The sequence below is a fragment of the Macrobrachium nipponense genome, chromosome 25, assembly GCF_015104395.2.
Source record: "Macrobrachium nipponense isolate FS-2020 chromosome 25, ASM1510439v2, whole genome shotgun sequence".
In the NCBI taxonomy this organism is placed as follows: Eukaryota; Metazoa; Arthropoda; class Malacostraca; order Decapoda; family Palaemonidae; genus Macrobrachium; species Macrobrachium nipponense.
In genome coordinates this window covers 8,605,057-8,630,343 of record NC_087214.1, presented here as the reverse complement: position 1 = coordinate 8,630,343, position 25,287 = coordinate 8,605,057, and the positions used below count along the sequence as shown (strand labels likewise).

The 25,287-nt window shown below is 44.0% G+C and overlaps 3 protein-coding genes across 9 annotated transcripts in view; 1 reads left to right on the top strand and 2 right to left on the bottom strand.

Moving 5' to 3' along the window:
* The window catches only part of LOC135199279 (gastrula zinc finger protein XlCGF17.1-like), a 365,386-nt gene that overhangs the window by 224,681 nt on the left and 115,418 nt on the right, over positions 1-25,287 (bottom strand). The window lies entirely within an intron of this gene.
* The window catches only part of LOC135199280 (zinc finger protein 436-like), a 534,458-nt gene that overhangs the window by 466,475 nt on the left and 42,696 nt on the right, over positions 1-25,287 (top strand). Inside the window, exon 1 of one of the 7 annotated variants that reach the window (XM_064227180.1) lies at positions 15,280-15,744. The exons of the other annotated variants lie outside the window; for them this stretch is intronic. The gene's annotated coding sequence lies outside the window, so the exon portion shown is untranslated. Of the gene's footprint in view, positions 1-15,279; positions 15,745-25,287 lie in introns of those variants that run through there. 7 annotated transcript variants of the gene reach the window in all.
* LOC135198980 (uncharacterized) lies at positions 7,560-8,340 on the bottom strand. Its single transcript, XM_064226898.1, has 2 exons — positions 7,975-8,340; positions 7,560-7,847 (listed from the first exon to the last, which is right to left on the bottom strand). Exons 1-2 carry the CDS (start codon positions 8,338-8,340, stop codon positions 7,560-7,562), a joined length of 654 nt encoding a protein of 217 aa, XP_064082968.1.

The window sequence follows — 25,287 nt, the reverse complement described above, 5'->3', positions numbered from 1 at the left end:
GCTCTCAAATTTCTACCTAAAGAAGACTAAGGATTGTAGATGGTCTTTCTGATAACTTGTGGTGTTCGGTAAGGAAGCCAAATTTACCAATGTCAAAGAATGCTTTGGCTTTTTTCTTGAGGGACACCATCAAGGAAGCGCATTCATCCTGTCAAGAACAGTATATGAAAATGTTGAAGGTGATGCGCATGAAGTGAGGGCTATTTCTACGTCGTAGCCTTCCAAAAGAACATGCACTCAATGACATCTTGAATGCCACATTTTGGCGTAGTAATTCAGTGTTTTGGCCTCATCACTACCTTCGGGAGGAGGTGAGGAACTACATAACGAGAACTGTTTGCTCCTTTGGGGCCCCATATGTCGCAGCAGACACTATATTGGGGACAGAGAGTAGCACTCTTCCTATCATTTAGGAAATAATATGTTAGTTTGGACTTTTTATTTTATTTCTTTTTATTTTTATTTTTTAGTTTATTATGCTTATTTAGGTGTTTAGTTTTTTGTGGTCTTGGGTGGTTATACGAAGTTTAACTAGATAGGCTAGGTCAGGTGGTAATGTTTTTGCTTCGCCCTCATAGTAGGGTAAAAATGTTTTTGTCACATTGTGGTCACGTACCCATTGACAAATCATCTGGAGCGCACCAGCTACATAGGTCACGTCCTTGCTGGCACCTCCAGTGAAGCATTAACAGCATTCGGTGTCTAATCAACACCTATACGATCTGTCACATTGTGGTCACGCTCCCACCCGTGACATTCATTAGAGCGCACCAGCTACACAGGTCACGTCCTTGCTGGCACCTCTAGGAATGCATTACCCAAAAAAATTGGAGGTCTATAATGTAGGTTCTAGTTGTTGTGTGGTCACGCCCCAGTTGACAGATCCTCTAGAACTCGACAGCATCGCAGGTCACTACCTTGCTGGAGTCTGCTAGTAAAGCAGAAGCAGACTTGGGTGACGGTACTCACGAAGTCAGCTATGCTAACGAGGTAAGGAACCAAGATATCAATCATGTAAATGGAATTGTTTTCCAAAAAATCCAAGTCTGTCTCCCCCTTCCTCCAAAGGTGGGATTCACTATATATATATCTAGGTAAGTTCATGAACAAAATGATATTGTTATGATAATAAAGTTTGTTCATACTTACCTGGCAGATATATATAATTAAAGTGCCCACCCACCTCCCCTCAGGAGACAGTGGCACTAGAAAAATCTGACAGAAAATGGGAATGGTTCCTGACGCCCGCCTCCCAGCGGCGGAATGGGTACTACCACCTTGCTGACCACTGCGTGTGCCGGGAGTTTTGAAATTCTGTCGGACTTCGGAGAATACAGCTATATATATATCTGCCAGGTAAGTATGAACAAACTTTATTGTATCATAACAATATCATTTTTTCTTTAACAGATCACATACACAATGAATAAATACTTGAAAATTGTGTGAAAATCACTTCAAACAATTAAAATTTTGATAACTACTGAAAAAATAAAACTTAAAAAAGGAAAAAAAATCAGACTTTACTCATGAAGAAAAAACATTATGAATATTTTACTGATCGTTTGTCATGCCACTGTGGGTATTTATATTCACAAAATTTAACATTCCTTAGTTGGGTTCAAACTTAGCAATCAACTCATTTGTTAGTGGTGCTTTTGAGGCAATTTCACTATGAAGATACATATATTCACTATAGCTGTGTATGAAATTGAGGAATTTTCTGCATTTTATTTAAAATTTTAGTGAAATTACATTCTAAAATTGTACTAAAACCTTAAGTATGATAGGATTTATGCTAAGCTCCAATACTTGGGTCAAATTATGCTAAAAAACATGAAATTACGCTACATTTGGTAACACTGGCAGAAACAGTTTTGTTTAAAAACATCATATGATATGGGGGTCGGAATCCAGTTTTTTGTTTGAACATAGATACAAAGTTAATTAGAAATTTAGTGGCGAAATCCTATTATGTCGAGGTCTAATACGGTTGTGAGCCGGGGCTCTACTGTACTTCACTGTATCCAATAATTTTGTATGTATTCTCATATTGTTGTATTGTAAAATACTAGGATAGTGGTCATTGTTTTGTTTTGGAAATCAGCTGATGGCAAATACGAGTGTATTTCGCCGCACTGAACTCAATTCTGAGCTAATTTTTTCTTGCTTCTAGCTAGCATAAATGAATATCTAGATACTTTACTTATATGGGAGAAGGTCATTTTTTGTTATGTGATGTGTTTTTAAGTTGAAATATGACTTGAATATGTCTCATTGTGAACTAAATTATTTTCTTCGTAATAGGTTGCATTGGGGGAATGTTAATTGTGTAAAAAAATTGATTTTTTTCACTTGATTTCATTGTGATATGAGCTTTACCTTGAGCTTTACCTTCCTTATCTTTTATTGGCTTGAAATAAAAGTAAATGTGTTTTTGTACATGAACTTCCCTGTCAGATATATTACTTAGCTATAGTCTCCGACGATCCCGACAGAATTTCAAATCTCGCGGCACACGCGACAAAGGTAGGTCAGGTGGTCTACCTTACCCGCCGCTGGATGGCGGGTGTGTACGAACCAATCCCCCTTGCTTGTCAGATTTTTCTCTGTCGCGGGAACGATAACAACTGTTGTCGGTTCCTCTCGATAGTTTTTCGATTCTCGCTTGCCTGGAGTTAATTTGGACTTCTTTTGGTGACGTATTCGCTCTGTTTGGCTTTGGCATACGCTAATTGTGGACCGTTTGATTTTGATTTGGATTTTCTTTAACAATGTCTGACCTAGATTCAGTATCTAAAACTTCTGTTTTGTTTAGGGTTTGTGTGATTGAAGGATGTAAGGTGAGGTTGCCGAAAGCTTCGGTTGACCCTCACACGGTTTGCATGAAATGCAGGGGGAATGAATGTTCTTTTGCTAACCCTTGTAAGTGAATGTAAGGTGTTGAATGAAGAAGAATACGTATAAGGCTCTCTCTTCTTATGTTAGGAAGTTGGAACATGATAGAGTACGGAAGGCTTCCTCTAGAAGTTCTAGTAGGTCTAGAATGAGTGAGTTGGATGTGGATCCTAATACCAATGTAGAAGTAGAACCTTCTCTCCAAGTTGCAGCCCTGCTCCCCGCACCGAAGCCGAAGATTCGTCTTCGGAGGCGGCGGCTTTAAGAGCCACGATTCTATCTATGGATCAGCAGATTCGTCATTTGTTGGAAGGTAAGGAGAGTGTTAGTGATCAGTGCAGTGTCCGCAGTGTTGTGGAGGGTGCGTCTGACCGGCTCCTTAGTGCCTCTAGGCCTAGACCTCTTCCAGACTCCCAGTTCCAGTGAGTAGGAAAGTTCGAAAGCCGCAAGAGGGCTAGGGAGAAACCCCGCACCTGGTCCAGGGAGCTCCCCTCGGCAGATCCTTGAAGTAACCGCTCCCAGGCTGCCTCGGATCGCTACAAGAAGGTAGCTCCTACGTCAATGCTTCTCCTCTTCGTTGTCTCCCTCTCCGAAGAGAGGTTGGAACTCCCCGTTGCGTCTCGCCCATTGAAGAGGGCTTGGAAGGCTCCCTGCAGTCCTTTGGCTTCTAGTCCGGAGGTTTTCCCGGAAGAATCGTCGTTGGAGGCGAAGAAACCCAAGAGATCCTGCGATCGTTCTTCTTCTCGCGCCCCTCGTTCTGCACCTGGTTCCGAGGAAGAACAGCAAGATTCTCTTACTAGAGTACTTGCGGGACTTCAAGCTCAGATCACGGCGCTGGCAGACTCTTTAGCCTTTAGATCGCGTAGGAAGAAAGACGTTTCTCTCTGGTAGGCACCAAGAACCTCGCAAGCGCCCTTCTCCAGATAGGCGCTCGTTAGCTTTGAAGCGCCCTTCTCCTGATTGTTATCCACTTGTCAGAGGTCAAGAGTCTCGCAAGCAGCCTTCTCCTAGTAGGCCGCATTTCTCCTTCCAGTCGAACTTCCGTTGATCGTGCTCAACTGGACAATAATAGAGCCGCCGCGCAAGCGCTCTGCTCCCGATAGGCGCTCTTCTCCTGGCAGCCGCTTGCCTCAGGATAGTGCGCACAGAGTCTCTTAGGCGCTTGCCTCCTCGTAAGCGTCCTGTGGATGTATCCAGGTCTTCTCGGGGTAGGAGCCCTACCTCTCCTTCAGCTGAGATTCCGTCTACCTCGAAGAGGGAGTCTCATTGTAGACAAACCAGATCTTCTCATCGTTCTCCGGTGGATTTGAGCTCTTCTTCGAGAGGGCGCTCTCCAACCTCTCGCTCAGCTCGTACTAGGACCCCTTCGTCACCTAAGGATCTTCCACGCTCTCCTCGACAAGACGTACTAGACGGTTCTGATGAGGAACCGAACACTTCTGCTGCTTGAAGTAAACCCGGTGTAACCAGAATCAAGGTTTTATTCAGTAAACAATTCCACTACAATAGTACACTGCAAATAAAAAACACGTTGTTGAACACAGACATAAACATAAATAAACACTTGAGTTACTAAGAGGTACATAAATCACACTCCTTATGAAAAGACAGTATAAACCAAGAATATACACAAAGCATATAACATACAAAGGGGCATCATAAGTAACATATACAAAGAATCAAGCATTGTACCATAATCTGGCGAGTCTACAGCTGTAATGCGAGACACGTCAGCAAGGTACCCACAAAAGTAAACAAAGCTATAGACCACTAATATGAAACAGGTTTATTTATACCACATTCTTCCCTTCTCAGTTAAGTTCACTTGGAGTAATCCTGAAGGTACTTTGGAGGTTGCCTCACTCTCTCTGACCTTCAAAGTGGAGGAGGTGAGGCTACCTGTTGAGGGACTGTACAGGATTCCTGAAGAGTGTCTTGCTGAGAAGCAATATCCACATGGGGAGAGACCGCGAGCAATCTCCTGAGGAGCATTTGCAACTGACAATTCCTCAGGAACCTCGGACTGAGATACAGGAACCCAGCATCTGTACTTTCACGGTTGTCACTAGCCATAGGAGCAAGATGTCTTAATGAAAACCGTAGTCACCCTACCATCTGGAAAGCTTATTCACATGAGCATACTCGGGGTTCGCCTCTACGATTTCAACCTCATCCACTAAGGGGGTCGTGCTGCTGTATCTTACATGGCGTCTCAGGAGAGCAGGAGGCCCTCCTTGGATGAGTCCAAGTAGGCAACGATTGGCCGGTGGTGGACCTTCTACTATGCAGGAAAAGGCGCTCATGAGGAGTACAGTTCGTGGAGGTGCACAACAAGGAGCGTATACAATGGAGAGCATCTGGGAGAACAGTTTCCCATTGAGACACATCAAGGTTCCTTGTCTTAAGGGCTAATGTCAGAGTTTTCCATATAATTCGTTATATTTTTCAGCCTGACCATTCCCTTTAGGGTTATAAGGTGTAGTGCGACTGGTAGCACCACCTTTCTTCATCAGGAAATCTTTCAGCTCTTCAGACATAAAACATGCACCCCTGTCAGTGTGGATGTACGCTGGCATGCCAAACAAAGCAAAAAGTTGCACAAACAACTGATGACAGTTCTAGTGGTCATATCTGCACAAGGGAAAACAAACGGGAACCTTGAAAATTCATCCACAACAGTGAGGAGGTATTTGTTTCTAGATTGAGAGGGAACTGGGCCTTTGAAATCTAAGTTCAACCTCTCGAAAGGCTGGGTTGCTTTGATCAGTTGTCCCGAGGATTTGATGAATCGAGGTTTGAGCTCTAAACACACTTGGCAAGAGGTGGTAATTTTCCTCACTTCTTCTACCGAGTAGGTAGATTCCGCCCCCGGACAAAATGCATCATGCGAGATATCCCAGGGTGACATAGGATTTCATGAAGTTCTCGGAGTTTATCAGAAGTAGTGGCACCACAGATGCGGGAGAGAGCATCAGCTGGTATGTTTTCTGTTCCTGGACGGTATACTATGTCATAGTGAAAACATGAGAGTTCAACTCGCCACCACTTGCTATTTTGTCATTCTTTATTTTACTGTTTGATTTAGAGTCAAACATAAACTTTACACTACGTTGGTCAGTGATGAGCTTGAAGTGGTGTCCATTAAGTAGTGTCTCCACTTCCTCAATGCCTCCACTATGGCATAAGCTTCCTTTTCCACTGAGGAATGTCCTTGCTCACTGCGAGTGAGAGTGCGGGAAAAGAAAGCCACTGGGCGATCATTCTGTGTCAGAGTAGCTGCTATCGCATGATCAGAGGCGTCCGTTTCCACAGTGAAAAGAGAAGAGGGATCAATGGCCGTTACCACCACTCTAGCAATGTCTTTCTTCAAGTTCCCGAGAGCTAGCAGTGCTTCAGTGGACAAAACGAAAAAACCATTGGCTTGTGTGAGAGGGCGGATTTTCTCTGAAAATTTAGGTATCCATCTTAAGTAATGGGCAAGCAATCCCATGGTCATGCGAAGAGAAGCTGCATCTTTAGGGGGTGAAAGAATTCCACAGTGGTTGCAAGCGTTCCGGATCGGTTTGATTTCCCCATTCGTTACTGAATACCCAAGTAATTTAATGGATCTGACTTTGAAGTCACACTTGTTGCGGTTTAGAGTGAGATTGTACTCCTCAGCCACCTTCAAAAACCTCCATAAATTCTGGTCATGCTCCTCCTCTGTCTCACCACACACAGTAACATGTCAACATAAGCAAAAGTACCACTTACTTTTTCTTTCTTAAGGATTTCGTCAAGCACACGTTGAAAAGCTGCTACTCCATTTTTTCACTCCAAATGGAATGCGACTGAACTCATAAAGTTTGCCCCCAGCTTCAAATGCAGTGTACGGTCTCTCTTCTTCTCTTATTGCAACCTGATGGTAAGCACTTTTCAGATCTAAGGTACTGAACACCTTGTACTGTGCAATGTTGTTCACCATCTCGTCGATATTTGGCAGGGGGTAGGCATCAAGCTCAGTGAACCTGTTTATGGTACGAGAGTAATCTATAACCATCCTCCTTTTCTGATTCTCCCCTGATGTCACCAGCACTTGAGCCCTCCAAGGAGAATTACTAGGCCTTATTATTCCTTCCGACATCATACGCTCAGTCTCGGCTTCAATGAACTTCTTGTCACTCAAGGAGTATAATCTTGACTTATTAGCCACCGGTTTACAATCTGGTGTCAGGTTCTTGAAAAGGAAAGGAGGAGTCACCTTAACAACACCTAGTGAACATATCTTCAAGGGAGGTTTTTCTCCTCCAAAATCCATTTCCAGACCAGAATGTTTCCTCAGGAAGTCATGCCCTAGTATCACATCACTACATAAGCTTTGTAACAACTTGAGTTCAACACCATGATAAGTCTCTCCTTGCAACTCCAAGTCCACGGTGCACAGACCTAAGATGTTTGAGGACAGGGATTCATCAGCCATAGAGACTTTTCCATGCTCTGGAGACATAGTTAGTTTGTTTAGGTCCTCCCACTACATCATGACGCACAAAGCTGTCTGACTCCCAGTATCAATAAGGGCACTGACCGAGCTACCATTAAGCTTGAGAGGTGTTTATGGATTTTTCAAGACACTTAGGGGAGGCCCCACTATTGAAGCTAGCATTGCTGCGGAATGTTTTGGGCTAGAAGAACCACTCACCTGTTTTCACAGAGCGGCACACCCTAGCATAATGCCCTTGCTTCTTACATTTCAAACACACTGCGTCTTTAGCAGGACACTGAGTCCGGGGATGCCGGTTGTTCCCACAAAAAAAACATCGAGCACCAGAAGTAGCAGCAGAAACAGACTCACTGTTATTTTCAGCACTAGATGATTCCTCCTCTCGACTCACTGCTGACACAGCAGCATTGACAGGTTCTGCTGAAGAGTAGGAGGCTGAATGCTTCTGGGCCATTTCCAGAGTGCGGGCCTGTTTCATAAGCAGTATTTAGGTTCAGTGTCCTTTTCTCCAACAGACGCTGGCGTATTGCACACGAGACCAAACCATTAATGAAGGCATCCCGAACATAACTGTCACACGCTTCCTCCGCAGTTACACTTTTGAATTGGCAGTCCTTAGCAAGTAGCTTCAGTGCCTGCAGGAACTGATCCAGGGACTCACCTGAGTTTTGCCTGCGAGTGGCAAGTAAATGTCTGGCAAATATTTCATTCTTTGGTTTCACGTGCAAAGATGTCAAAGAAACCTCTTCAGCCTTCTCATAAGTCTCACACTCAGAAATAAAGTCATACACACTAGGAGCCGCATAGTTAGTGAGAAGAACCAGTTTGTCAAGCGTAGGGGTAGTCAGCTGCACTGCTTGAACGAAGTTTGTAAATGTCCTCAGCCAATGTGTCCACTCCTTGGCGGCCTGGGCAGAGTCAGGGTCCACCTCGAACCGGGGAGGGCGTAGAAGCCGTTCCATGGCGATTGAATTGTTTTACTGAATAAATTGAAGTAAACCCGGTGTAACCAGAATCAAGGTTTTATTCAGTAAACAATTCCACTACAGTAGTACACTGCAAATAAAAAAACACGTTGTTGAACACAGACATAAACATAAATAAACACTTGAGTTAAAACTAAGAAGGTACATAAATCACACTCCTTATGAAAGACAGTATAACCAAGAATATACACAAAGCATATAACATAACAAAGGGGCATCATAAGTAACATATACAAAGAATCAAGCATTGTACCATAATCTGGTGAGTCTACAGCTGTAATACGAGACACGTCAGCAAGGTACCACAAAAGTAAACAAAAGCTATAGACCACTACTATGAAACAGGTTTATTTATACACATTGCTGTGTCTTCTTACAAGAAGCTTACAGAGCTGCTCTTGCAAGTATTTGGGGATTCCCTTACTCCTACTACGGCTCCCCCTTCTCCTCACTCACTTTTTTCAACGGCGAAGACAGCGAAGAGTTCTTCTTGTGTGAGGATGAAGCCGACCCTTTCGATGAAGAAGGCACTGAGGAGTTTTGGTTCATGGATGGCTTCCAAAGAAGAAGCGGGGAAAACGATGTTCACTTTCCCTCCTCCGAAGTTATCAGGACGCGCTGGTTTCTGGTACGAAACAGGAGAGTCCTTGGGATTGGGGTCTACCGTCTTCAGCTGATTCTGATTTTTTGGCGCTGGTAGATTCCACGAGAGAGCTGCCCTTAACTCTGCAAAGACGACTTGGGCAATGAATGAAGTAGACCACATGCTGAAAGGCATGTTCAGAGTGCTGGAGGTCTTTAACTTCCTTGATTGGTCGTTGGGAGTCCTGGCCAAGAAGATTGAAGTGCCAGAGTCTTTTTCTCCGGAGGATCTCATGTGCGTTTTGTCTTGCATGGACAAGTCTGTAAGAGACGGAGCGAGTGAAATCGCCTCCCTGTATGGGCCCGGGATCGTGAAGAAGAGGTCCGCATATTGTTCCTTCTTAACGAAGTCTGTCTCCCACGCACAGAGGTCTTCTTTGCTGTTTTGCTCCTCTGTCCGCTCAGTTGTTGCCTAAACATCTAGTTCAGGACATTTCTAGATCGCTTTCAGCTAAAGCCACCCAGGACCTTTTGGCCCAGTCGGCAAGAAAACCTCGCCCTTCCTTCCCTACCAAGGCTAAGAAGTCAAGTGCTCGAGAACCCTTTCGAGGCTTCTTTCCTCCAGAACCTCTACGTTTAGAGGTCGTAGACCTTCAAGAAGAGGTAAGACTTTCGCCAAGTCAGTCAAAGCCCCCAAATAACTTGTAGGTCCTTCAAACAACGGTGGGCACCAGACTCTTAGGATTTGCGGAAGTCTGGGCCCAGAAAGGTCCGGATCCTTGGACCCTTTCATTTTTGAGGAGAGGTTACCTCATCCCTTACATCGCAAGACCTCCCTTGACGAACCACAACCCAAGGGAGTTGACGGCCAGGTACAGAGACCCCATCATGAATCAAGCTCTCCATCTAGCAGTAGAACAGATGCTGGAGAAGGAGGCTATCGAACTAGTGACAGACCATCGTTCATCAGGCTTCTACAACCGCCTTTTCCTAGTTCTGAAGTCCTCAGGGTGATGGAGACCGGTGTTGGATGTAAGCGCCCTGAACTTCTTCGTAGTAAAGAAGAAGTTCACGATGGAAACACCATCAGTGCTGGCAGCACTTCGTCCAGGGACTGGATGGTTTCCTTGGATTTGCAGGACGCTTACTTCCACGTACCGATCCATCCTTCCTCGAGGAAGTTTCTCAGATTCATGATGGGGGGAAAAAAAATTTTCAGTTCAGGGCTCTGTGTTTCGGCCTCTCGCACGTCCCCCGGCCCCTCAACGTGTTCACGGGGATCTTGAGAATAACGTTAGGCGCAATTGTCTTCATTTGAAGGGGGTGAGGATATCCATGTACCTCGACGATTGGCTGATAAGGGCCAAGTCAAAAGATCGTTGTTTGAAGGACTTGCAAGTAACACTAGAATTGACAAAGGCGTTGGGACTTCTCGTCAATTTCAAGAAGTCGTCGCTAATTCCCGAACAAGAGAGTGTGTATCTCGGGATACAGATGAACTCTCTGAGTTTTCGGCTTTTCCCTCTCAGGAAAGGATAGCCCGAGGATTCGAGAGAGTAACAACCTTCTTAGGAAAAGAAGTATGCACAGCGAGGGAGTGGATGAGTGCTGGAGACGCTCTCCTCGCTGGAGCAATTCGTTTTCCTAGGAAGGTTGCACCTGAGACCGCTCCAATTCTTTCTTCATCGGAATTGGAGTCGTCGTTCTCAGGATTTGACGTTCTCCCTGTCGTTTATCCCTAGAAGTCAAGAAACATCTCATATGGTGGACAGATCCCAACCTCTTTGCGAAGGGACTGTCTCTTCAATCCCAGAGCCCAACCTAGTGTTGTTCTCCGACGCGTCGGACACGGGGTGGGGGGCGACTCTGGGTACCAAGGAGGTGTCAGGAACCTGGGTGGGGACCAGGTAGCCTGGCACATCAACAGAAAGGAGTTGATGGCTGTGTGGTTGGCTCTGAGAGCTTTCGAGCCCAAAGTCAGAAGATCGGTAGTGCAGGTCAACGCGGACAACACTACAGCTCTGGCATATATCAGAAAACAGGGGGGACGCATTCCTTCTCCCTGTACAGACGCAAGAGACCTTCTTCTGTGGACAGAGAAAGGGGAATCAAGCTTCTCACCAGGTTCGTGCAGGAGAAAGGAATGTAAGAGCAGATCTCCTCAGCAGGAAAGATCAGGTCCTTCCCACAGAGTGGACCCTTCATTTGGATGTATGCCAGAGCCTGTGGAAGTTGTGGGGCAGGCCACACATAGACCTCTTTGCCACGTCGAAAAACAAGAGACTGGATCCTTACTGCTCTCCGATCTCAGATCCAGAGGCATTAGCAATAGATGCTCTTCTACTAGACTGGAGCGGACTCGACGTCTACGCGTTTCCCCCCTTCAAGATTCTGGGGCTAACTATAAAAAATTCGTAGAGTCCGATTCACGAGAATGATCTTAATCGCTCCCTTTTGGCCAGCCCAAGAATGTTTCACAGAGGTACTGGAATGGTTAGGGTGGACCTTCCAAGATCACTCCCGCTAAGGAGCGATCTACTCAGATCGCTCTACTCAGATCTACTCAAGATCTACACTTCGACAGGTAGGTATCACAAAAAATTTCCTCGCTCTCAGTCTGACTGGCTTCAGACTGTCCAAAGTCTGGTCAGAGCGAAAGGCTTTTCTTTTCAGCAACAGCTGCTAAAGCAATCGCAAGAGCGAGGAGGCCTTCCACCTTGCGTGTATACCAGTCAAAGTGGGATGTCTTCAGACGATGGTGCAAGAGGAAGAACATTTCCTCTTCCAGTACCTCTGTGACCCAAATTGCGGATTTCCTAATTTTTCTCAAAGAAGAGTGTCATCTTGTTGTGTCAACTATTAAGGGATACTGCAGTATGTTGGCGGCGGTATTTCGGCATAGAGGCTTAAATATCTCCGATGATAAGGACCTGCATGATCTTATTAGATCATTTGAAACCATTAAACGTTCTCATGTTTACCACCGAACTGGAATCTAGACGTAGTTCTACAATTCCTTGGATCGTCTAGATTCGAACCTCCTGGCTCAGCTCTTTCAAGGACCTGACGAAGAAGGCTCTCTTCCTTATATGGCCCTAGCTACAGCTAAGAGGGTGAGTGAGCTCCAAGCTATTGAGGGCAATGTCGGGTTTAAGGAAGAATCTATGGTGTGTTTGTTTCTTCCAGGGTTTCTTGCAAAAAATGAACCCATCACGTCCTTGGCCCAGGAGCTTTGAAGTTCGTGGTTTATCTTTTTGCCCTATGAGAATTATGAAGTATTACCTTAAGAGGAAGGGGCAACTTAAGGCTAATCAAGATGTGCTTTGGTGCTCCGTAAAGGACCCCACTCGGCCCATGTCGAAGAATGCTCTTTCCTTCTTCCTGATTAGTCTTATTACAGAGGCACATGTTGCCTGCAAGGAAGAGCACTTTAAACTACTGAAAGTGAAAGCTCACGAGGTGAGAGCCATTGCAACTTCACTTGCATTCAAGAAAAATATGTTTGTGCGGAACTTGATGGAGGCGACTTTTTGGAGATGCCAGTCGGTTTTCGCAAACCACTACCTACGTGATGTAAAAATCACGTATGATAAATGCTTCGCCTTGGGTCCTTTCGTATCGGCGGATTCGGTGCTGGGGCAGGGAGCTGAAACTTATCCTGTTTAAATTTTTGATATGTTACCCTATATTTTGTATTTGTGTTTTTGGTGTCTGAAAGAGGTTGCAGGAGGCACCTCTTTTTGTCGTAGTATTAACCCTTTGTATTTTGGTTAGGTGGTCTGGTGGGTTTTGGCTCCTTGCAGAGGTAGTGGTAAGGATCTGTTATGTAAGCGGACAAGGTCCCTTTAACAGGATCCGACTTGGATTCTACCACAGAAGGGGATCACATATCCCAGTGGTAAATCCGAGTGTCTTTCAGCAACAGGTCACGTCCTAGCTGTAGCTCTCCAGGCAATGCAGACTCAGAGACAGTATCTATGAAGTCTTCTCCTGAAAAGGTGAGAACCAAGGTTTTTATATCCTACAACATTAGTTGTTTCCCTTCTTACCTGTATTATTTAGCTGTCTCTTACCCTCAACCTTGGTGCCAATCAGCTAAGTATATATCTGACAGGGAAGTTCATGTACAAAAATGATATTGTTAAACTACAATAAAGTTTTGTACATACTTACCTGGCAGATATATACGATTAATGCCCACCCAGCCTCCCCTCAGGCGACAGGTGGAAGAGAAAAATCTGACAAGCATGGGGGATTGGTTCGTACACCCGCCACCCAGCGGCGGGTAAGGTAGACCACCTGACCTACCTGTCGCGTGTGCCGCGAGATTTGAAATTCTGTTGGGAACATCAGAGACTATAGCTAAGTATATATCTGCCAGGTAAGTATGTACAAAACTTTATTGTAGTTTAACAATACGTATCATTTTTTCATGTCAGGTACTTTTGATTAAAATAGTTTTCTATCAATTTTATATTCAGTTGTGTTTGATGGCATATCACAGTTTACAGGAGTTTTATCCTTGTTGCTGATGCACGATAACAGTCATTAGCAGCTTGAACATTGTTTTCTCAGCTTCAGCTACAACTTGCAGTTTAAATTTAACAGTATATTACCTTGCTGATTTTTTATCTTTAGCAAATAAAGTTATTATACATAGAAATATATATCAGTCCTATTCTACATAACGTCATTTATAACATAACTACGGTGATTGTTTACTATTTTACGATGGTTGAAATACAAGCAAATCAGATGTTGCTATCTGATTTGATTGTACTTCACAAAAAAGTTGTTTCTCATTCAGTTGTTCATGGCTGCACACATTTACGCAGTGAGTGTAACGTTAAAACTACTTTTATCATTCCCTTTTACTTTTTTGAACCTATTTAACTAGAAGATGGGATAAAGATATGGAGGTAAAGAAATTAAGTTAATGTAATTTGGTCTCTCGCTGCTTGATTGTATGCTGCTGCCTGCACCCATTGCGAGCAAAATTTTAAAATGTTATTGCAATACGCTCCCTCAACACCTGAATTAGCCCTGGTCACTGACCAGCCCGAACTATATCCCCACAGATTTACCCACAAAGTGGGTAATTTTAACTATCAGTGTTACCAATGCTGCAGGTAGAATCCAGTCAAATGAGTTACCTGTGTTACCGTTGGCAACGCTGCTGCAAATACCGGCCACCAGAGGCCTGCCTCCTCAGTTGCTTTTCGTTCGCACGTCCGGCAGGATGTATCCTGCTCCAAGCAAACATTTTGGTCTTCTTAGCTCGACCCTCACAGATTTGCTTTGGACTCTATGTTGGTTGATGACCTTGGCTTTATTTAGGACTACTCTTTTGGATTTTGGCTCTAGTTGGACAGTGTTTTGTCCTGATTTCCTTGGATTTGATGATGGACAAACCTCAGAAGGAATCACTGTTCCTGCTGTTCGTGCAAAAGAAGGATGAATACTCTCAAAAACGACAGACATTCCCTTTGTATTAGGTGTAGGAAAGTGCAGTGTAATGTTAGGCAGAGATGTGACGAGTGCAGGGATTGGTCCTTAAATCAGATGGAGGATTACCTGAAGCATAGGAAATCATTAGCTTCGAAAAGCAAATGTAAGATAGAATCTCGGGAATTAGATAAAGGGGAGCTAGAATCTGAACTGTTTAAGAAATTAGAGGACAGATTACATCAAGTATGTCTAGCTTGTTTGCCAGTTTCATGACTAAGCTAAATGAAAATAGAGATAGCAGTAGCGTAGGTGATATTAATTGTTCTTTTTCAGCTCCCCTGCCTGTTCCAGAATCAGCCCTACAGGATGTTGGGGGTAATGGAGATCCGCAAGCCTGGAAGGTAGGATATGCCGGCCCCCCCGGCATGGAGCAGGCAGTTGTTGGCAGCAGTTTCCCCTCCCCCTTTCCCCAAGGTGTGGTAAGTTCTAAGTTAATTAATAAAGTTAGGCCAGGGATAGATGAGTAGCGATAATAGGTTATGTAGTGTTCAGGAAGAGAAGTGCTGTTCCCCCGGGTTCGGACTCCCTTGTAGTGTCTAGTGTGAAGGTTCATCTCTAGATCCATCTTTGGTTTTATTTCCTGCTTCGAGTTCTTTGAAATAGAAGGTTTCTAAGTCCGTGGATGGTCGTTTGGATGTGGTTTCGGGTTTGTCTGGTTCTGAAGTGTTGGATAGCACTCCTTCGTCTTCGAAGGTTCCTTTTCCTTCGGTGGATAAATTTGGTTCATCTTGTGGTAGTGATAATCCTGGTGATCAGGTTGTCGAATTGGCTTTATTCAAATACGGTATGGTAATTATTAATACCAATTAAATCTCTCGGCAGTTCATATTGACTAATGATAATTCAATATAAAGAGAAATTGAATAACATTAACAACAGGAGCTTAGCCTAATTACTAGTAATTACTAATATTGGTCAATCCTGGAGGTTCAATACATTCTGACTTATGATTCAGTACCAGAGTAATTGAACACAAAACGAGAATCAGATCGTATGATAATTCGGTACAAAATGTAATTGAACAAGAACGCAAACCAGATTCGATTCGACTTCAGCATTGCTGAACTGTGTAGGCTTGCTGATAGCTACGTGATCCAATATTGTATGTATCCTCATATTATTGTATTATACTCAATACTAATATAGCGGTCATATTTCGGTCCAGAAATCAGCTGATGGCTTATGCAAGTTACCTCGCCTTATTCAACTCATTCTCAGCCGACGTTTATAGTGGAAGGTAGTGTTATTCCCATAGCGCTTCTTGGCCCTGATTGGCTACCTATGACTGACGTACTAAGCTCCTCCCCACCTATACCATGCTTTTGCCTTGCAGTAGTCAAGCAGGAAGGCAGTCCTTTTAACTATGGTGACATTTTAACATAGCTAATTATGGTATCTTGTGCCATATAAATCAGAAATCATAAGGAATTTGTATATTTCATTGCTTTCCAAAGAATCCCTTCTCAGGTGATGGAATTTGGTAGTAGTATGATGTCTTCATCCATTTAGCAGACAAATTTCCGTCAGTAATTACATTATGCTTTATGTCAATTACAATTACAAATATATTACCAGTCGTATTATCAAATTACAATTACAACTGAAAGTAACTATTAAATAGAATAAAGATTCACGCTAAAAATTACTTAAAATGTGTAATTGATTACATTACTGCAGATGCAACCATCTCACTTAGTCTCAGCAAATGTTCTTGTTCCTAGTATAAATGAATTTCTAGATACTTTACTTATATGGAACGAAGTCATATTATTCATTTTACACAACGTATTTTGTAAGTCCACAAATTTTACCAATACGTCTCATTGTGAACTAGGTTTCTTTCTCTCCGTTAATAGATTGCGTAAATTTCAGCAATTCCGTTCTTTTTCACTCATTTTCATCAGTACAGTGGTACCTCGAGATACGAAATTAATCCGTTCCGAGACGGCCTTCGTATTATGAGGTTTTCGTAACTTGGAACACATTTCATAAAATGGCTAATCCGTTCCAAGCCCTCCAAAAACAACCCAATAAATTATATTTTTTCCAGGCCTAAAACACATGTTCTAGGGTTACGACGGAAGAAATATGACTCCAAAAAGGCAAAATACTGTACATACTTGAGTAATATTCAACTGCAATGTAATTTGTTCAACCCCATTTTTTACTGCATATATTAGGACTTTAGCATATGTCCCTTAGCAATAAGCCTAGCCTATGTTAGCAGTTGCTACTGTAGCCTAGTCTATGATTCTGACATCTAAACCTAAGAGCTAAAAGCTTAGAATATGCCAATAAAATGTATAAATCATCAGTATGTACTCATTTCAAATAATTATTAATTAATCATTAATCTATAATACACAAACAAAAAACAAACCTTCCGATCGATTGTTTTACATCCAGCTCTTACCCGTCTTACGAGTATCGAACGAGCGCCAAGCAATCATTTTTCCCAGCACACAGTAAAGCCATAAATTGTCATTAGTATCTCTCTTCAACTAATGAAACCACCAAACAGTATAATAACCATTCTTTATTTCTATTCTTTATTCTATCTTTATCTAATGGAGATACCGAGTTACTGACAGCTGTAATGAAAGATACGTAATACGTAACGTAATAATAAAACAGAAGAAGAATTCTAAAAAATACGTATTTGTTGGCAGACTGATTTATTTTATATTTTATGATATCTAATTCACAATTTTTTTATTAAATGTATTGCATTGTACTTATTTCAAATAATTATTAAGTAAACCATTAACTATAATAAACAAACAAAAAAAACAAAAAAGCTTCCAAACATCTGTTTACATCCAGCACTTACGAGTATCGACGATCGCCAAGCAATCACTTTTACACAGTAAGCCATAAATTTTCATTATCTCTCTTCAAACTACTGAAACTACCAAACAGTATAATAACCATTCATTTCTATTCTTTATTCTATCTACCTAATGTTTTTCTTATTAATGTATTGCATGAATAAGTTTCTCAATTTACAGCAACCTTTTACCAATAGAATACTTAAAGCACAAGGGGTAGATGCTGACCAATAGGAGAGCAGGACCTTATGGGGTGTGCTAGCATCAGGAGCCAATGGGAGAGCGGGAGGATGGTGGCGAGTTTACTCAGTTGGCGGTGCGGGAGTTTTAAAATTGTTCTCGGTGGTGGTCCGGGCGAATCTCGGGACTTTACAGCAACAACCTTTTGTATCTTGAAAACTTTTCGTATGTAGAGCAGTAAAATTTTTCGCATTGGCTTTCGTAACTTGGATTTTTCGTAAGTTGAGCCTTTCATATCTCGAGGTACTACTGTATTACAAGCTTTACGTTATTTATCTTTTATCGGTGTGAAAACACAGTAAATGAGCTCTTTTTTTTCCCACAGCTTGTGTTTGACTTCATAAGAAAGTTTATGAGTTTTATCATGTTGCCGATGCACAATGTTAGTCTTAGCAGACTTAATATACCTAATCAGCTACAGATACATTTTGCATTTAAAATTATATTGCCATGGTTACATAAATTATTTCAGTCCTATTCTACATGGCACCATTTATAACATACTTCCGGTAAGTGTTTACTGTAGTACACTGATTGAATACAATAAACGGATGTTGCTATCTGATTCGGTTATATTAGCAAACAAAGTGGTTTCTCGTTCAGTTGTTCATGGCTGTACTCTTGATTCATAGTGCAACTGAGTGAGAGGTTTTCCTCCCCTTAAACCTTTCTAAACTTTTTACTGTCAATTTCCTTTTCAGCGCTGAATGACCTCATAGGTCCCAGTGCTTGGCCTTTGGCCTAAATTCTGCATTAAATTTAACTCTCGCTGTCGACTGCATGCTGCTGCCTGCGCCAGCTGCACGCGAGATATAGAAAGACTATTTTCAAAATGTTGTCGTACCGATATTAATTGTTAACCCCTTCATAAAATCGAATTATTGTAAGACGAATTACAGTAACTTGAATACTGACTGTATTCATAATCATGTCTTCAAGAATTTTCCTGAGTTTGCTAATGATGTTTGTCGAGATTGTCATGGGGAACAGAGTCAGTTTAGTTTCTTTCTATCCCAATTTCTTCTAAAACTTATAATGTCTTTACGCAATCTTCTTTATCAGGACATTCTTCGGAGGTCGCTTCGAAGTCTTCTCTCGCTCATCCCGTTTCTATGCCATTAACACAGCATAACAAAGAATTTTCATTGTTTCAGTCCTGAATTTTGAGCATTTCAGAGGCTCCCTCTCTCTCTTCGGGTTTGAGGGAAGTAATTTTGGTGGGGCTGTCTTCTTAGCACCTTCCACGGGTCCTGTAGTTCTCAGGCTGCTGGTCTGGATGCTTCACAGGCAGTTGCGGAGTATTCCGCAACTCCATATATTCATCTTTTTCTTGCGGGGGCTACGGCAGTTGGCGATTTGTCTGTGCCATTGTTGACTGTATCAGTACTGGTTGTGTCCTCAGCCTCTCCTTTCAATAGGGTATGCTTTCAGGGTTTGAGACGTAATGTGCCTACTGCAGTTATTGCAGTGGGCTATGGCAGTTGGCAGTTCGTCTGCATCATCGTTAGTACTGTTTGTGCCCTCGGCCTCCCTTTGTTAGGGTAGCTAGTAATTTCCTTCTTCGGCTCCCATTGGTTCTGCAGTTTGTAGCCTGTCCTTAGAGACACTTTTATGTGCTGCTCAAGTTGGTTTTCTCCACCTACACAACATCGGAGTTCGGTGCTCCGGTGGTTACTCCAAGTGTGGCTTCTTCCTATTTCTCTCCATCTGCTTCTTTCTCAACTTTTTCCTACGGCTATTTCTGTTCCTCCTTCAAGGTATTCAATGTGGGTTCGGCCTTGGTTCCTGGGTTTCCGGGAGTACTTCCTTCCCTCACTTTATCAATGCAGCTTCAGCTCTAGACTCCCGTCCTGGTTTAGTATGTTATGTCATGGTCACTGGCTGGTTCGGGGTTTTGTGGTCTAGTGAGAGTGACTCAAGGTTGTCATTGTCTCTGGTTGGTACACGTTTGGTGTAACAGTGTGGTTGACTCTTAGGGGTGGACGTTCATCGCCAAGGTATGTTCATCACTTGGTAGTGCGGGTTTGCGCAGTCGAGCGAGACTAGCTCTGGGTTATGTCATAGTTTTTAGTTGGTACACGATTTGCGGAACTCGGGATGGCTGGCTCTTGGCCAGGTGTTACGTCATCGTGTCTGGGGGGTGCGGGATTGCGCAGTTGAGTACGGCTAGCTCAGGAGTCAGAAGTTTATCATCATCTTGTTGTTGGTATAGTGTTGCGCAGCTGGATTGGTTGGCTCAGATGGGATCAAGTATGTCAGTTGTTGGTATCAAGCACCCAGGTGTATTAAGTTTTTGGGTTCTTGGGTGCTGCTCTTGCTGGTGTTCAGCCTTCCTCCCCCTGTTCCGGTGCGGTTGGACAGGACTGACAGAGGATACCCTTTGAAGAGAGAATCCAGTACTAGTTGTGGGTTTTTGTTTCTCCAACGAAGGAAAGCGCATATGAATGGATGATGGACTTTGTCCATTCTCCCTTTCTGCAGTCTAAGGCTCCAGAGGAACCCACACAGTTAATTCTAGCAATGTTTGATAATTTGTATTCAACTAAACCAGTAGTCTCAAACATTAAAAGTAGCTGATCTGGTTTCAGCCAAGTCGGGCAGCTTTTGGGGAAGACGACTGTAGGCTAGCATCACTTATGGGGTGGGGGTTGGTAGGCTGGATTTAAACCGTGTTTCCTTCCTAATTGGAAGTGGTCTGTATGAGGTAGTGGGTAACCCTTCTGCCAGTGTCCGAGTTCCACCTTATGAATCTGTTGAGGCTCTTCTCTCTTGGGTTCCATTGTTGATTCGTGTGGTAGGGGTTACATATCGTGAGGCTTGTATTTGGAAGACACCTTTCGCAGCCAGTCGGAGGCCTTGTCCCACTCTATGTGGATGTTGCCTGAGTTGATGGGGGTTTTCTCAAACATGGTAGGTATACTCCTTCCGATCCTGGATTGTTTGACAGCCTCATCACTTCGGTTTTAATGGGGCTCGCATACCAGACTAACATTGCGGTTAGGTGTACTACGTTCTTGTCAAGAGGAGGAGGGACTTCTTGTTAAATTATCTCCCTCTTCACTATCCGGACATTCATAAGAATGTTCTATTGAGGGTGCCTCTTGCACTCAGCAACAGTCTTTTAGAGAGCAAGAAGTCTCATCAATGGTCAGTTTTGTCTTGTCACCGTCATAAGTAGTCGCAGCAGCATCATTGGATGATGTTATAGCAGGTGACAGATCTCAAATGCTGCTGTGTCTGGTTCGAGTTCTCTAAGTTTATTTGTCACATACTGAGGAACTTTTACCTCATCCGAGAATCTTATTTGGTTTCCCCTAGATGTCCATCTCATTCCATTTCCAAAAGTGCAATTAGTTTCTTCTTGCAAGGGTTGGTTCTTCATTGCTTTCGGAGCCTTGGAGATGTTCTTCGCGTCCAAGGGTGCACAAAGTATCGCGGGTGGCTACCCCTTCGGCTTTCTGGAGGAATTTTTCGATGTCAGCAAACTTGAGGTGGCTATTTTAGTCGGATTTCAGTTTATTGAGAGAAAGGTTACTCGCTGGGTGCTGTTGTTGCGGCCAACTCGATTTTATAATTAGCTTTGTATCATTAGGATGTTAGAAGTTTATGTAGCCAGTGGTAGTCTAAATGAACTTGAGAGTTTCTGTTGGTCAAGCTTAGACTGAGTGTAATGTTCCTTTAGGTCCTTGAGGTTAGGCAGATCCGATGGTCATGTTAGAAAAACTTTAACTTCTTCAGCATAGTCATCTGCGTCAGTGAGCAGTAGAGAACTCGAAGGTCCTGCACACTCAACTCCTCCATACATGAGAGGCTGGATAGCCACGTGGGAGGTTCACCATTTCCCCTCCATACATGAGAGGTACAGAAATACCACTTGGGAGGTTCTTCAGACTTAGGTAGTACCGTGGACTCACTCATGTTAAGGTACTTCCTCTGCAAGCATCCTCACCTACAGCGTTGGTCAACTAGGTGAGAAAATTTTGCCTTCACCTCCATGCATAAGAAGTATAGAATACCACATGGGAGGCAATTCTGGCTCAGAGGGTACCTTAGACTCAACACTGACGTTGGGCTACTTTCTTTGCAAACGTCCTCACCTACTGAGTTAGATAACTAGGTGAGGATGCATACATTCATACATGGTAGTTTTATTCAGTCTTACCAAGTAATTATTCGGCTGTAGGATTCCTACGCCTAGCAGACTAACTTTCAATATCCCGGTGGCACCGCTGTCTTTAGTGCAGGTAACTAGTTACTGCCCACCTTCGGTAAACTGGTATGACGTCAGCGCACCTCTCCAATTGGATTTCTGCCGGCTCCCGAGTAACATCGGTAGCTCTGCAGGCTTTCTTCTTCATCTTTGGAGGGTTGTTTGCCTATTCATGGATTTTTGGTGACGTACAAAGTTTTCGGTGTATTTTCAAGGAGCTAGCTTAGTTAGTTACCCTTTTGAGGTTTTGCACAAAGGGCTGCAAAACAAGATTAGTTAAGGAGGTTTATGACCCTCACTCCAAGAGTACTAAGTGGTAGGGGGCTAGAGTGTTCTAAAGAACTGAGGTGTTCTGTTTGTCAGGAGTAGGACGATGAGCAGTGGAAACTTTTTATTTCTCGTAATAAGCAAGTTATTCAAGATAGGAAGAGAAAAGCAGCAATTAGGGCAGATAGTAAGGTTTCTGTAGCTTTGCCTTCTACCCCTGTGTCAGCGGAGATCACTACCTGCTTCTTCTCCCTTAAGAGGTTATCTTTCGCCTATCCTCAGTCCTCCGACCCCCTCTCTTCTAACTCCTATACCAGCTTCCCATGTTGCAGTTTCCGACACCATTGCCAGCCTCGAATCAAGGTTCGGGAGGAGATTTGAAATTTTAGCCAATACTGTTATGGAGTTAGGTACCTCCATGAAGTCGTTCAGGGAGAAAAGTGTGGCAGTGCAAGTGCTAGTGAAGTGTTTCCTGAGGGGGTGTCTGTCCGTCCCTCCAGTTCTTCTAGACAAAGGTCACTGTCTTGCTCCCCCGCCTCGGGGAGAAGACGTACCGGAGGTCCAAGGGAGACTGGGGGGGGGGCGCTTGCCCACAGGCAGTCGCTCCCTCTATCGAACGTGAAGTGTCGAGTCAGGTTTCGACTGAGCCCTATTGGAAAGGTGTCTCGCTTGGTGCAGGGTTGTCAGACTCGAGTGAGTTGCCGTCTCATCGTGCGAGATGCGGGCATAGTTCATGGGCTTCTCGCCCCCTCAAGAGACCTTCGACTACTGACGTCTCCCCTCTCCCTGTCAAGAGGTCAAAGGATACGCTTTCCAGTCCGCGCCCATCTTGCAGTCACGCGGATCAGGTGTACAAGGGACAAGATTCGACTCGCGAGTCAGCGGACTTGACTGAGAGTCGACAGGCGCGGATTACCTGTCCGGCTTACATCGGCTCATCAGTCGAAGCGGGATTCTTCGACTTCTGTTCGCAGCTCTTCGATTTGACCCCAGGCAAGCGAATTGACATCCTTTTAGACAACATTTTGAGGAGTTGTTGTCCTGTGAGAGAAGAGGAAGTGACCATGTTGCCTGCTCTGTCGGAGGTTCTTGAGCAGGACACAGGAGAGCTCAAGCATAATGAGGAGCAGGAGCAAGGACACGAGCAGTTCGTAGTAGCATGGGAAAGAATGCGGGTGGACATGGTTTCAACACAAGACCACCAACTGCGTATGCATTGTTAATGAGGTTCCTCTTGGACTGTTTTTCCAGAGAGGTTTTCTCCTGCCACTCCTTCGTCTCCTCCGTCGATCTTCATGATGAAAAAGAAGAAGTAACCAGAACTGCTGCCTAAACTAGTCCTTTCTCCTGCGGCTAGGAAAGCTTTACGGTCAGTGAATAGATGGTTAGCAACCAAGAGAGACCATGGTAAGGTGTCTTTTGCCTTCCCCCCTTCCTTGCTGATCGACAAGAGGTATCACTTCTACATCACGGGAGAAGCGCTTTCTCTGGGAGTTTCTGCCTTCTCCCAGGGAGACTTTTCTGCCTTAGTGGATGTGAACAGGAGAGCAGCCTTCTCTGCGGCAAAGATGTTCTTTGCTTTGTCCGAAATAGACCACATGGTTCGTAATCTTTTTAAAGTCATTGAGATCTTAAGTTTCTTGGGCTAGTTGATAGGAGCTTTAGCAAGGAAGCTTGAAGACTGCCACTCTCTTTCCGAGGATCTGCGAGAGGACTGGTTGGGAGTGCTTTCCTGGTCAGACCAGGCCATCAGAGATGGAGCGGATGAAGTAGCTTCATTGTTCGCTATGGGCATGTTGAAGAAACGTGAGCTGGTGCTCCTTTACTACCAAAGGAGTCACCACTGTGCAGAAGTCAGCCCTTCTTTTTGCTCCTTTTAACAAGTCTCATTTGTTTCCTCAAAAGAGAGTTCAGAATATTCTGTCAGATCTAGAGAATAAGTTGACGACAGATTTACAGGCTCGTCCACGAACGGCCTAAACCTGTTGTGTCTGCGGCTCCTCCTTCCAAGTCTCTGTTACAGAAGCAGCCTTTTCGAGGGGGAAAGTCGTGCCCTTTTACGAGACCACATTCAAACCTTCGACTCCCACCAAATCCTCTTCTAGAGCAACAGTCAAGACCGAGAGGAAATGATGTTCCTTCCCTTCGCACACCTATAGGCGCCAGACTGCACATGTTTTGGGAGGAATGGAAGAGCAGAAGTGCAGAAGCCTGGGTGATGGAAGTCTTACGCCTGGGCTACGCTATCCCTTTCGTGGAAAGGCCTCCCTTAACCAAGATTCCCATCAGATCAACAGCGTACTCCGTAGGCTCGGAGAAGTTTCTTGGCTTTCGAGCAAGAAGTAATCTCCTTGGCTCGCAAGGAAGTCATCGAGGAAGTCCATGACTCATCAAAGGCTTTTACAAGAGGCTGTTTGTGGTTCCCAAAGCATTGGGGGCCGGTGGAGACCCGTGTTGGACATGAGTGTGTTGAACTGGTTCGTGCTAAAAACCAGGTTCAAGATGGAGACTCAGAGTTCGGTGCTGGCAGCTCTCAGTCAAGGGGATTGGTTGGTATCCCTCGATATGCAGGATACCTACTTCCATGTCCCAATTCATCGGGACTCAAGGAATTATCTCCGCTTCATGTTTCGAGGCAAGATTTTTCAGTTTCGGGCTCTGTGCTGTGGCCTTTCTACAACTCTTCAAGTTTTCACCATGGTTCTAAGCCCCATGGTGAAATGGTTACATCTGATGGGCGTCAACATCTCGATGTATTTGGACAATTGGCTTCTCCAAGCGCCGTCGGAGGAACAGTGTGCAACGGATCTACAGAGAACTCTCTGCCTGACGTAGAAGTTGGGCATGATTGTGAATATGTTGAAGTCCCAAGTCATCCCTTCTCAGAGGATTCTCTATTTGGGGATGACTATAGACTCTGAATTTTCGGGCTTTTCTGGCCCTGAAAAGGGTGAAATCGTGTCTGGCGACGGTTCAATCATTCCTGCAGTGGATGAGCCTACTGGGGACGTTGTCCTCTGTAGAAAAATTTGTCAAACTAGGGAGGTTACACTCGAGACCTCTTCAGTTTTACCTGAAAGCGAACTGATGCAGAAAGTCACAACCAGATTCCACGGTTTTCCCCATTACATAGGTCAAAAGTGTTGGTGGATTATCTGAGGCTACTTTCTCAAAAGAAGTCGCTGCTCAGACAACCTCAATTCCACGAATTCCATCAAGGATTGTCCGCACTTCAGTTGACAGGATTCAGACTGTAAGGAGTCTCGTCAGAGCAAAAGGCTTTTCAAG

Excerpts from the sequence above, each read along its gene's own strand:
- LOC135198980 (XM_064226898.1), bottom strand. The coding sequence starts at position 8,340 with ATGGAACGGCTTCTACGCCCTCCCCGGTTCGAGGTGGACCCTGACTCT. Across the intron at positions 7,848-7,974 it reads AGGACTGCCAATTCAAAAGT|GCCCGCACTCTGGAAATGGC; the intron begins GTAACTGCGGAG and ends CTTATGAAACAG.